Source organism: Octopus bimaculoides, chromosome 1 (assembly GCF_046866305.1).
Source record: "Octopus bimaculoides isolate indiv1 chromosome 1, ASM4686630v1, whole genome shotgun sequence".
In the NCBI taxonomy this organism is placed as follows: domain Eukaryota; kingdom Metazoa; phylum Mollusca; class Cephalopoda; order Octopoda; family Octopodidae; genus Octopus; species Octopus bimaculoides.
The window spans coordinates 155986213-156000880 of record NC_142928.1 but is presented as its reverse complement, the minus strand read 5'-3'; the positions used below and the strand labels follow the sequence as shown (position 1 = coordinate 156000880).

Below are 14668 nucleotides of genomic sequence, written 5' to 3'. Positions count from 1 at the left end.
ACGTTTCCAGCTCAATAATAATGAAATTGTTATATATAGTGCTCAGGTGCACTACACCTGATTAATTCAAAACAATATGAATAAATAAGCCTTACATTTGACTGAACGCTGAAGAGTTAATTCAAATGTTGGTATAAAATTTTTGCACCTATTAAACTCTGCATGTTTACCTCCAACTCCTTATACACATATTCAACCTGCTCCTCAACCAAACCCCTCTGTAAATTACTCCTCTACTACTACTGTCTCCTCTCTCTTCATCCCTCCAGCTCCCACCACTTCATTCAAGTCCAATAAGCTAATTTTATCTGCTTAAAAGCATTGACCTCAAAAACCTCTCTGTAGAGAAATAAATTCTTCATGCATCAGTGACTATCACTTTCACAAACAAAATGCTGAACCAGCTCCCTTGATATGCTGCTGAATCCACACAATATACCACCAACTGGCATTTTAACTTCTCCCATTTATATTCTATTATATTTTCCTAACACTCCCATTGGCATACTACATCAACCTGATAGCTTACATCCACACATTTACAAACTGAAATCACTTCATTTAAATAAAAACAGAAAACCTCCACATTTCTGCAACCTTTTAAATACAACATTCATTTCTCAATGACTCAGGCTAAAAATTCCAACTACACAGGAACCAGACTACTAGTCAAATAAAATCTGAATTATACCTGGCTAACAAGAGACTTAATCTGAGCACTTATATTGAAACTAGTGCAACTACATGATGGAAAAAGCAATCAGGCTATTTAATAATACACATAACTGTTAAGTTCACTTTAAATCTATTTCATAAAGCATCAAAAGTTTTGTCACACAACTGACACAGTTCCACTGCAGCTGAGAACATACATATACAATATACATATTATATATCTTTTATCTTTTGTTTCAGTTATTTGACTGCAGCCATGCTAGGGCATTGCCTTGAAGAAATTTTAGTTGATTCAATCAACCCCACTACTTATTTTTTAAAGCCTGATACTTATTCCATCAGTCTGTTTTGCTGAACTGCTAAGCTACAGAGATGTAATCACACCAACACCGCTTGTGAAGTGGTGGTGGGGACAAATGCAGACACAAAGACACACACACACACACACACACGATGAATGTCTTTCAGTTTCTGTCTACCAAATCCACTCACAAGGCTTTGGTTGACCTGAGGCTGTAGCAGAAGATACTTGCCCAAAGTGTCATGCAGTGGGGACTGAACCTGGAACCATGTGGTTGGGAAGCAAACTTCCTATCACATGACCACACCTGCACCTATAGCACATTTTCTTTATATTGCCATTTTTCCATCTCTCCTGAATTGTGTGGGATATATACATGTATGTGTGTGTGTGTGTGTATGTCTTTGTGTCGGTGTTTGTCCACCACCACCTAACAACCAGTATTGGTGTATTTACAGCTGTGTAATTTAGCTGTGTGGAAAAAGAGACAGATAGAATAAGTACCAGGTTTTTAAAAAATCAGTACTGGGGTCAATTCATTCAACAGAAATTCTTCAAGATGGTGCCCTAGCATGGCCACAGTCTAATGACTAAAGCAACTCAAAGATAAAAGAAAAAAAATATTTCTTTACTTTGCAGTTAGTTAATTCCAAAGTATATTATTAAAACCAAATCATTTCAAAATACATCAAATTATTTCAAAAAACATTATTTGTATTCCAAAATAGCATATCTTACCCAAAGTACATATTGCTACAATCAAATCATTTCGAGATTGTATTCCAAAGTACATTTTTACATTCAAATAATTTTAAATTACATTGTTAAATACTGCAAAGCACTTAGTTACATACATACACACACACACATGCATGCACGCACACACACACATCATCATCATCATCGTCATCATCGTTTAAAGTCTGTTTTCCATGCTGATATGGATTAAACGGTTTGACAGGAGCTGACCAGCTGAAGGGCTGTTCAGGCTCCATGCCGTTTTTGTTTGGTTTCTATGGTTGGATGCCCTTCCTATTGCCAACCACTTTACAGAGTGTACTGGGTGCTTTTATGCACCCAGCACATACATATGAGGAGGTGCTGAAAAGTTCCTGGCTTTGGGTAAAAAAAATATAAGCAGATCAGTTAATTATGATTTTATTCAACATATTCCCCTCTCATATTCACACACTCATTGCAATGGTCCTTCAGTTTTTCTAAGCTTTGCAAAAGAACTCAGAAGGTTAGGCGTCCAACCAGGCCTTTCATGATACCCTAAAAGCCAGGAACTTTTCAGCACCCCACCATATATTTACAGGTAGCTAGATTAAATCCCAGCTGTTTCCTCTTGAAGCACATCTGCTTATTCCATTATTACAATTCATTATGTAGTTTCAGTTGTTGCTGTATGTTAGTCAAAATACATATTAAAATTGAGAATTATTGAAATATTATTTACAAACTGAAAGAAGCCCGTCGTATATATATATATATATATATATATATATATATATATATATATATATATATGTATGTATGTGTGTGTATATGTTTGTGTGTCTGTGTTTGTCCCCCACAACATCGCTTGACAACCGATGCTGGTGTGTTTATGTCCCTGTAACTTAGCGGTTCGGCAAAACAGACCGATAGAATAAGTACTAGGCATCCAAAGAATAAGTCCTGGGGTCGATTTGCTCGACTAAAGGTGGTGCTCCAGCATGGCCGCAGTCAAATGACTGAAACAAGTAAAAAGAGAGTTATATAACAAAACAGGAAGTTAGAAATTTTTTGTCATTTTTTTTGGAAATTTTTTGGCAAATGAAACACGTGTAATGGTGAATATAATACCAAAGAATTTCTTATTTCCTGTTATCTTTTGCCTTTTAAGTGTTTCAGTTGTTAGTGTGTGGCCATGCTAGGGCACTGCCTTGAAGAATTTTGGTTGAACAAATTCACACCAGTACTTTTTTTTTTAAGCTTGGTATTTATTTTATCGATCTCTTTTTACCAAACTGCTAAATTACAAGGAATTAAATAAACCAGCACTGATCGTCAAGCAGTGATGGGAGACAAACACACACACACACACACACACACACATATACATGCTCGACTGGCATCTTGTGTGTGTGTGTGTGTGTGTGTAACTATGGCTATAGGTGCAGTTATGGCTGTGTGGTTAAGAAGTTTGTTGTTCAACCATATGGTGGGGCTCAGTCCCACTGTGTGACACCTTCGGCACAAATGTCTTCTACAACAGCATAAGACTGACCATAGCCTTGTGGGTGGGTTTGGTTGATGGAAACTGAGAGCAACCTGTTGTATGCATGTTTGTGAGTCCTTGTCTTGACATTGCATGTGAGTTGTAAATGAGTGTCACTGTTATGTAAGCAGTGTCATTCATTTCCAATATTCTGCAAGAACATGAATGACCATGGGGGGAAATATTACTTTGCTGGGAAGCCAGTGAGGGTTGGTGACAGAAAGGCATCTAGCCACTTCAATAGACTCTATCTGACCCATGCAGGCATGGAAAAGTGGATGTTAAAACAAAGATAATGATGATGATATATTGTCATTTTCATCATTTTAATGTCCATTTTCCCATGGTTGTATGCATCAAATGAACTTCTCTGAGGTAGAAAACTACAGCTGGATGACCTTCCTCACTTGTTTCTAAGAAAGTTAATATTTTCCCTAGTCCTTTAAATGTAAGCAATGTGATGACTGAACAGGATTTCACAGAAGATAGCAAACAATTGATACTGCTTGCATGACAGTATTACTTTGTTTATATTTAGTACATGATGTCAAGATAAAGATACACAAACACACTTATAGATATATATGTACAGACATGTTCATTTATATTTATGTACATTTTCATAATTGTTGAGAGAGTACCAATGTCCCATGCGGCAGTGTGGCAGGCTTGATAAAGGTTGAGAGATTTCTCTTGGCAAGAAACCAATGGTAGCTTTGTTAACCCACAATAAAATATATATGTGTGTGTGTGTGTATTATGTTTAAGACAATTTCATGTCTATATACTTTGGTAAAATTTATTCTTTCGAAAAGTTTTGTAAAACTATTCTTAGTTTTAAAATATTTGAGCTTTAATGAACCATCATAACCAGATCCTGAAAAAAGGAGTCAGATGTACTGTTGTTGGAAATTCAATGTTCATGCACAACAGATTCAATTAGGGTAATTGGCAATATCTTTGAGTTTTTCCCCAAGCAATAGTCTATTGGGAAAATTGCCCAATAAAAGTGTTAGAGCAATGCTGTTCAAAGCAATACTGCAACCCTTATAAAACTTGAATCATTTTTGTTTTCATACTACATGTCTCTGACACCTAGCTGCATTACTCTTTGATTTTGGTTGCCAACATGATTTTGCAATTTTGGATAAATTCTCAGAATGATTGCATTGAATTTTAATAAATCATGCTTCAACTAAAATTTTAACTTAAAAAAATACAAAAATGTTTAATCCATTAGTATTCAGACTACTCTGCCAACTGTAATACTCACTTATTCACATTATTTTGAATTAATCATGAATTATTTCATTTCTTCCAGATAGTTCAATAATGTGATTGCTCATTTTAGAATGGCATTATAGGGTAGGTAGCTGGTTTGAACATAGAATAGGTAGAATGCTTGGGCCTGATATGGCTGGTTTTAAATGCTAAAAGGTTAAAGCTTACACATAATTGCATTATTTTCCTATGCACAATTAATCAATGCATCTAATTTGTATAATATTCACCAAATATGGATATAATTTCATCATTTTGTTAGAGTAGATATCTAATTAGATCATGTTCATTCTTTTTTTTTATGAATTACAAAACTCAGTTATACAATTAATACTCAACTCTGGTTAACCAAGTCTCAGATATCTTTTATTCTGTGTACATTCAGTCATCAAGGGAACTTCTGCTGTGGTTGCTTGACCCACTAGAAACAGCAGCCAATCTTCATCAAATCATACCCTGCCTTCTTAAAAAAAAAAAAGAAGGATTATATAGTTTGTAGTTTTAAAAACAGTACATTTGAAAAAAGTATGGGATGGTCATAGCTAGAATGCTTTTAATCATAGGTCTGACTTGGAGCTAAACAACAGCATCAACAGTAGCAATAACCCTTTGAAAATAGCTTTTGATCATCAGTTTGCTTGATCAGGGCTGACTAGGGATTAAATTACAATAACAAAAGACTGCTATCTTTATACATTAGCAACAAAATAGAAACAACATGTTAGTAGTGAGTTCTAGGATTCACAACTCTTTTCCTAAATTATCAGTTCAAAATTGTGTATGAACCACAATTCAGGCATGTATTTATCATGCACATGTTCTATTAATTGAGTAATCATCTTGCAGCTGATCAGGCCACATAGCAAGAACAAAAGTGAATATCCTCGAGATTTGCATGCTTTTCTACTGTGATAAGCAGTGTCCATAGAGATCTAATAACAGAGTGTTGGGGGCAACCAAACAATTCACGAACCTCACCTCTTGCCAAGTAGACCAGTACAACTGCAAAGGTTGAGAGACTCAATAGAGAGCAACACATGATTCTTGGTCCCTACACAACCATTTTATGAAGAATCCATGAACTCCATTTCCTTACCTCTAACCACAAAAATCAAAGACAGTTTCAGCAAGATGTGGAAACTCATATCTCTCTGTCTTTTACTCCAATATAACTAATGTCCGAGTAAACACAGTTAAAGATAAGCTATTTCACTTCTCACCTCAAAGCAAGCCAGAAATGTGAGTAGGGAGAGTAAAAGAGGACACTTCTTGAACAGAAAAGGATGGAGGGACAGTGTTGGAGTGGGAAAGATGAGAGCATCATGTGGTATTATGACCTGTTACATAATTTGACTTGAAACATTTAAAAATTTTGCCAGTTAATAAGTTTACTCAGTGACATGCCTGATAATAATGCTATTGCATTTTTCAGCTGGTGTAATGAAGACAGTGGCCAGAGGAATTTGTAGAAAAAGTTGTTAAAGGGGGTGCACAATGTAGGCTGTGAGATGGGGAAACATATTGTAGGGTTATGAGAAGCAGGTGCATCTTGTGAGGCTATGAGAAGAGCACATACCCTGTAGGGCTAGGAGAAGATGGAAAACATTGCCTGGTTGGTTGGTTGAAGGTGCTAAATATCCTATCACTGGCTCTGGTTTGTTTATTTTCTACAATGAGACTAAAATTACATGGTCAAAAGATATACAATACATTTCAAATTATCCCCCAAAACCTGTATGGTGTACAATGAATTAATTATGGTGTTTCATATTACAAAACAAACCATTTCTCGATAAAGTCTGTAGAATAGTAAATAACAGACTAACCCATTGCCCAGTTTGATACCATTACCTGACAGTTCACTGTAAATTCATTGTGGATAATTAATTACGTTGCAGTAAATACTTCAGTTGTAATTTCATCACATGAAATCAAACTAGTGTCTGGTTCTCCACTCTCTCTCTCTCTCTCTCTCTCTCTCTCTTCCACTCTTTGTATATGTGTGTGTGTGTGTATACATACATACATACATACATACAAACATACATGTATATTTATATATATATATATAATCATAAATATATAGGGATCAGCATGAGTTGCTTCACCAACATACTGAAAATTTAGAAATAGCAGTCAAAGAACTACTGATTCCAAACTACAAATTTTTTCTCTAACGGATGGCGATATTTATGGCGATATATATATATATATATATATATATATATATATATATATATTGCTATTTTCATTGGCTATACTATTTCTAAATAGTTCTCATACATAGAAACATGTCGTATACTTGCATGCTGTACAAGAACCACTTATGATTATTAAATAAGTTCATTAATGATTTTTATTTCATCAACCATAACAACAACATTTCATAACCTTTCAAAATACTCGTTTGCTGACCAAAAGCAACAGACCCAATACTATGGCTGCTATGTATGTTCTCCAATTTCATTATCCAAAGAGCCTCCCAGAAGCCTTTTCAAACCTACCCATCTGAGACTGCCTCTGGAGCTTTGATACCAAAGTCCTATTTTAAAGCATTGAAAACTTTCATATCAATTTTAAATCAAACATTTTTGCTGTTTCAAACAGTACATAAATAGCAAAAAGTGATAGTCATTTTTAATAAATCTCTGAACTCTTGATTATGTTCAAAATTAATTAAATGTATGTAATGTATCTCATTAAAAAAAAAAAAAGGGTCAACTTTAAAAACTGTTCCTAATACTGGTTGAATATTGGTTAAGTTTTCAAAAGAAAATCCTGTATCTGTTGTTATGGAAACTATGTATGCAAAATGCCTATTTCATTTAGTAAATTATCCTATTTCAGTTTCTTTCACATTTTTTTTTTCTCTTTCAGAATATTCTGCAAAGTGATTTGACAATTTCTATCCATTTATCATTTGATGGAACTCATACCTTTCATAACTTTGTAGCACTGCTAATTCTACATAATTTCCAATGCTCTGTTTTTAAATCTATATTAAAACTCGCAATTATAAAGAACTATAGTTAATGTTTTATGATATTTATTTTGGCTCTCTGAATTCTGAGTATAAATTCTATTTAGGTCAACTTAGCCTTTCATCTTTTCAGTACTACAGTTGAATCCTCTTCACCAAACTCAAAAGAATTTATGACCTTATTTAGTAAAGACAATTTAAAGGCACAAAATACATGACACTATAATGCTGCTGCTGTTTTTGTTGTTGTTGTTGATAATGGTGATGGTAGAGGCAGTGGTGGTGGTGGTGGTAGCGACAGCAGTGGCAGTGGTGGTGGTTTTGATTTCCTCACTACACCTGTAAGTACAGTGAAGTTTATACTTTGCCGATGAAACCATAATAAGACTAAAACATGCCTAGGATTGTCTTCTACACTCATTGAAAAAAATGGAAAATATTTAGTGATAAATTTATATCATTTTTAGTTTCTCAGAGTACAAATGATGTACTGATTTGTAGCACACATATTGCAATCCTTCCAACAAGTGTAACTTATGAGGGTCAGCTGAAAAGTTCATAGGCTGACCAAGATATTCTCATGGAATGTGACCAAATGGTGTTTATTTTTCAACATAGCCCCCCTCGCAGTCCACACACTTCTTCCATCAGTATTGCAGTGCTTGGATCCCGTTGGTAAAGAAGCTTTCATCTTGTTGGTCAAAAAAATCAACAGTAGATATCATGTTATGATCAATGACTCTTGTCGCCTTCATGTATTTTCTCTCTTTCAGGTTCTCTTCCTTCTATGTCTTCCACACATACCCTTATGCGGTATGGCCTTGAACCCTCCCTACAAACTTCATCCCTCTTACCACTCTATTCCTCTCTTTCTCACTGACCAGTAACCCTAATCCCTTCCCTTTCCACTGTCTTTTCCATCCTTCCTCAATAGTGTCTACTCTCTAACTCTCTTACTACCACCCTTTCATAACTATACATCTGTTCCTTTCATTGTACTTAGCTCACTCTTATCACCTTGTCTCAAATCATCACACAAACACACACACATATTCTCTCCTTTTTCTCTTTCAGTTCTGTTCTGGGTGCTTTTATCATGGCACCAATCATTATCACCATCATCATCACCACCTCCACTATCATTATCAACATCAACATTTAAGGTATTCTCTCCATGCTAGTGTGATTTAGATGATTCAATAGTCAGAATACTGCATCATGAACCAATGTCCATTTTGGCAACATCAGGCATGGCAGATACTATGATGAAAGCAGATGACATTAAGAAAGTAAATAACATTAATGTCATCTACTGCAAAGTAAATGACATTAAGAAGGGTATTCAGCTATAGTAACCATTCCAAAATATACACTGGGGCACAATTCAGTCCTCCAATACATCAGATCCTGTTGAATAATTTAAGCCAGGTCAAGAAGTGTGGAGGACGAAGTAAAAACAATTGGTCTCTCTTGGCCTGAAATCAAGGAGGTAGCCCAAGATCACATCCACTGGCATGAAATGCCCGCTGCTCTATGCTTCTTACATAGACTAACTAACTATGTCAGCATGCAGAGCAGATATTGATGATGATGATCCTTCATTTTATTGGGCTTGTCAAACAAACAGAAGTAATAACAATATCGAATGAATGAATTAGAGTAGCTTATAAAAGTGCTATTTCTTAAATGAAGGATAATTGAATAGTAAATATTAATAGTGATAAGAAGAAAGCAGAAAAGGAAGGAAGAGAGATTGAATCTAATTAGTTGACTAATTGTCAGCAAGGTTAGAGGTTGTGTTCAGCTGAGGACAAATTATAAGAACAGTGACATTTTTATGTACTGATATATTTAATTATTCATTGAGTGCCAATGGATATCCAAATGTAGGAAGATCATTCGATTCCAAAATATAAAAATCATTATCATTTGCTTGTCACAACTGTTTGTATCTCTTACTGGCTTTCTGCCTATTCAACATTGATTCTGTCTCTCCCTTCCTTTCTCTCTGATGGAGCAACACTAAGGCATACAGGTACTCAGCTAAATGACTAGATACAGTTCACAGTCAATGAAGGAGCCTTTATGCAGTTACTTAAACAACTTAATTCTCCTGGTAGACCCAATCTGTTGCCTGGTTTAACATCACCACCTGATTTTTGTTGCAAGCATTGAGACCAAGTCTCCAATTTGATGATACTATTGTCTCTCCCTTCTTACCATCCATCTTGGAGGTCTTGTAAATGGTCATTGGCACTACTCTTCCCTCCTGGCTAAGGAGAGATGACATAATGTAGGATAAGAAACTTGTCAAACTGGCAATGACTTAGTTTTCTTCTGCTGCTCTGATTGTTATTGCAGAGTTAGTGCTGATGGGGTGATATTATTAGCAAAGGGGCTTTTGTTGTCTTTGCTTGAGGGCAGAAAGTTTTCTGCATAAGTAACACCTAGCTCTCCTGTTTTCAGTCATAACTCTAATACACTACCTGCTTTCTATGTAGAGGAGGTCAGGGATCTTCAGAAATCTTTCAGGTATGAGCAGCATCTTCACTTTTAGCAATCTGTATACATAACCCTTTTGTTACCAACCCAGCTGAAACTGGCTCTGGCTCTGAGTACAAATGTATGCTAGCCAGGCTTTCTTCACCCTAGTTAGGACAGCCACCTTATTCCTTTCTGAGGGCACAATGACCATGCTTTATTTCAAACTGAATTCAGCAGCTAGCTCTTCAGGAATCCCTTGGTGACACTTTATTAATATCGCTGCTGCCTATTTTATTCATACCCTCTTTTCATTGGTGGACACTAATCGTAGCCCTCCAAGTACAGTGGCTGAATTGGTTTGAATCTTGGAGGTATGCAGCCCTCATCTCAGAGCCAGATTCACTCCCTTCAGCACTGAGTCCAATTCAGCCACATTAATGTGATTGCAATCACCCATTTTTCTGAGCTAGGCTGTGTCCTCCACTTCAATGATCCCTATTGCTATGCTTCTAGCATCACACCATGTGGTCTTGTTCTTCAATTTGGGCTTGTACCAGCTTCCTCTTACTGGGTCTTCTGCTCTTACCTTCTCTAGGATCTCCCTCATCATAGCCAGTTGTCTCTCCCACTTTGTTCCCCCAGCTCACCCTGTCTGCTTGCCTCTTGATATAGCTACCCTGCAATTGGATAGTGATCCACCAGTCTCCTACACATCAAGAATAGATGTCATCTGTTCATGCTGGTGCCCAATTCAGAATGTCTTGTCTACAAAGATGTTGCCAACATAGGAATTGGTAGCTTTTTGGCCTTGTCCACCTTTCCCAGTATAGACTTAAGAACCATTGCCATGATCTTTGGTGCTGAATTTAGTCCAAAACCCAGCCAAGTCAAACAATATGTCTGACCCTTATGTCTTACCAGCTGCAACTTCCAAAATTTCTCAGCCACATGTAACTGCAAATATGTCAACTTCAAGTCATTGATTGTGGAAGCCCTCATCATATCTGCATTCTTAGAATGTTTCCTCACAGATGTCAGTAACCTCACCACCCATGTGGCACAATACATAATCATTCAGCTCTTGAAAGTTTTGTACCAGCCTGACCTTGTTTCCACTGGCTGCACCACTGCCATTAGTGGCAGCACTCCACTCTTTACTTCCTCCTCCCAAGGCATTAAAGTACCTTCTTCCACTCCCTCAAACTCATTCCTGTTATCTATCACCAATGTATGGTGATAACAGCTTATCCTATTCCTCAATATTGGGGGGGGGGGGGGGGAGGTAAGGCTCTCCTTTCCTGTTCCACTCAACTGCTGACAGTCGAACACTGCATGAAAATCCTTGTCTACGATGGTGTATGCAACACATTTCTCTTCAAGGCTCTCCTCATTCTTCTGATGCAAACTCACAGTGCATGTTGCTTTCGCACTACCAAACCCCATATTCACTAATTCTGACACCTCCTAGGAGGTTGATTGTATCCATACCCATCATCATATGGTCGATCACAATATATGTGATACCCATCACCATATGGTCGATCACAATATATTTTAACGATGATGATATAGATAAATACAGATTAAGTAGAACACACAAGGGAACTAGAACTCAATACATGAGTTTATACAAACGTGACTCAAGGGCTGAAAGTTTCGAATATAATATTCATTTGTGTTTCGGTCTTTGGCTTTTCGCAAATGACGTTCAGCAGTCTCATAATTTTCATTTAAAAAAGCAAATAAATAAAAATTGTGTAGACGTAGTGGACCACTGTCTGATTATAAGATTCTGACCGCCTACATTTGTCGTGTCAAAATGTGAGCTCATCGAAATAGCGTAATACTCAAACTTAGTCTTAGCACGTATCTACCTATAAATACTAAGTAATATTGATATCTTTTGTCTAGGCATATAGCCAATCTTTGCAAGAAATGAGACACGGTAGACACAATCGATTGTAGCATATTACTGGCAGTTAGTTTATCAACCAAGGAAGAAACAGACAAGAGTCTAACCCGGTGATTTTTGAACTTGGTACCAAGTAGAAAGAAACTACATGCCGCAACGCATTCGACCTAACGCTCTTCTTTTGCGCAATTCCCACAACCATAATAAATACTGAATACATTTTTAAAGTATATATACATATATAATATGCACACACACACATATTAATGTATGTGTGTGTATATATGCACGTATATGTCGTCAAATGACATATTTAGTATGCGGTGATTCCCTACCGGTTTTAAAGGTAGATAACTCTATTTACTCTTCTCTATCATCCTTATTTTCCTCTTCCAGTAGTTTAGTTTGCGGCGTCAAAATTATTTACCACATGAGACTTCACAAGAGTGACTGACAATTGTAAAATAACTAATAGTACTTAACCTAACGCAAACAAACAGAACTCATGTATACGAAGAATCTACCTGTACAGAATGACATTATAACTACTGAAACGCTTTCCCAGGATAAAAAGCGTTTTCTTTCATTTGTAGTGTGTCCGATGGTCAGCCGTTGTTTCTACCCCACATAGCTCAGGGTTGTTTACGAACACGTGACAATCTAGAGTTTAGCTTTTTTAACGTCAAATAATCTCTAATTGTCAGACACAGGAGGAGTCATGTCATGTTGTGTAGTGTCGCTTTGCTCACTAATGATTGATCTTAAATTGTTACAACCCATTTAATTGACTTATTCTTTGCATTTTTTTTTTTTTTTTTAGAATTTATAAATTGTCTTTTATTTGAAAACCTGGACACCACTTACATTTCTCCTGAAGAAGAAAACCAGCATCTCTTCTGAATCGTTTCTAAACAAGCACTGGTATTCTGCATATATTCACTCAAGTTTGAAAACCACTTAAATTAGCCAAAATGTCCGAGAAAGAAGATATTAAGAAAAAAATTCGTGCTTTGCTCATCTCATCTCAAAGTGGTGTACCGTTGTTTAATTTTCTGAAGGATTACTATGATATCATCGGTGAACCTCTCAAATTCCGTGATCTTGGATATTTTGATTTGGAAGATTTTCTTTTAGATATGCCAGATGTGGTCGATGTAGTAAAGGCCGCTGATGGACAGACCGTTTTAAAACATGTCACAGCCGACAGTACAAAGCATATTGAAAAATTAGTCGCACGACAAAAAACCGTCACCAAAAAACCACGTGCTAGTAATAACAGTTATAAGACCAACGGGTATTTCCAGTCTGACTGCATCTCACCTAGCCATTCCTCTTATATTCAAAAAAGGAGTCCAGTTTCTCCAACTTTTGCAAACAGATTCCGTCCAAACAACAGCAAACAGTTTCGACTTCCTTCCTTACCAAATTTCATTAAAATTCAAATCCAACAAACTTTAAGGAGTTTTTCTGAGCCAATTAGTGTCCATTCCTTTGATGCTGCTTATAAAGCAAGGTGAGGCAAGAATTTATTCCTTTTAGAATTTGTTTCATTTAGAGTTAATTATAAATTTGATTTGTTATTGATAGTTATGGACGCAATTTTTCCTCTTAGACTTTTGTATGGTTGTTGTAAATTTAAACTTCACAAAACTATCGATGGTGTCAGCAAAAAGCTTTCAAAACCAAAAAAAATAAAAAGCAATGTTTCAAATTTCTAAAATATGTAGCAAATAAATCCTCACTTCATTAACGCACACAAACTTATTTAATTAAAACAAAATATTTTGCCCTTGTGAAACATACTTCATTTCCACAGACTCCTACTTCCTTAATTGTATGACCATGAATATCAAAACAACACTGAACGAATTTCTCTTTATGCTTACTAACTTAGCCAAACAGTCGTTTATATTAACGTGTGTGCATCTATTCGTATGTTTATCTAAACTCTCGGTATAGCTCCCACGTTAGATAGTTAAATATTGTACATGCCTGATTATTTTCTTACTTTCTGTTCTTTTTGTATCAATTAAATACATAATTTAAATGAAAGTCCATGTTGTCAAACTTTGTCATCGAGTCAGATTTTGTTAACAGGTTTTAATTCTTCTCTAATTTTGCTTGCTTTCTTATTTTATGAATTAAGCTTCTTAATTTATTTGCCAATTTTATTCCAATATAATTCTCTGCACATTTTAAGAATAATCACTTGAATCTGATTTGTATGCATAGTTTTGATGAGGCCTATTGATTCAGCTACTTCTCATACTTTTTAACTGTTGCATATTATTTTTACTTAATTCACTTTCAAAATTTCTAGCCGTAAAATTTTTTTTTCAAATTTATATTTTAGTGAATTAAGCTGTTTCCTTTAGGCTTACGTGAAATGTCATATTGTCTGCATGCAAGATATTTATTTTATTGATTGCGACAATTTGAATATTTTTTGAGCTTTCCTATTTTTTTCTTTAAGAAAAGCAGCTAGAAAGTAGGTTATATGTGTATATGATATATACAACTCTAAACCTTACATAATATATACTCTGTGTTTAAAACAGCATCCTACCTCTAACAAGTGTGTCTAATATTCCTCTGTATCTTTCTTTTTATTCACAACTCTCACTCACTCTCTTTGCCCTGCTACCCTATTATCCTCATACTGTTTTGCAGGTTGGATAAAATTACGTGTGGTAGTTTATTTACTGAGTGAAACCTACAAATTTCTTGTTCAACTGGATTGTCTCATAAATTAATGATAACACGTTTGTATGG

The 14668-nt window shown here is 35.7% G+C and overlaps 1 protein-coding gene across 14 annotated transcripts in view; it reads left to right on the top strand.

Moving 5' to 3' along the window:
* Positions 1–14668, top strand: part of LOC106868430 (tudor domain-containing protein 5) — an 89986-nt gene that overhangs the window by 18818 nt on the left and 56500 nt on the right. For 10 of the 14 annotated variants that reach the window (XR_016243774.1, XM_089360647.1, XM_089360641.1 and 7 more), the window contains exon 1: positions 11312–13409. The exons of 1 other annotated variant lie outside the window; for it this stretch is intronic. Coding sequence is in view for 12 of the 13 variants with exons in the window: in XM_089360647.1 (XP_089216773.1) it covers positions 12868–13409 (542 nt within the window). In the remaining variant the exon portion in view is untranslated. Of the gene's footprint in view, positions 1–11311; positions 13410–14668 lie in introns of those variants that run through there. 3 more of the 14 variants (XM_089360644.1, XM_089360617.1, XM_089360632.1) reach the window with 1 other exon arrangement.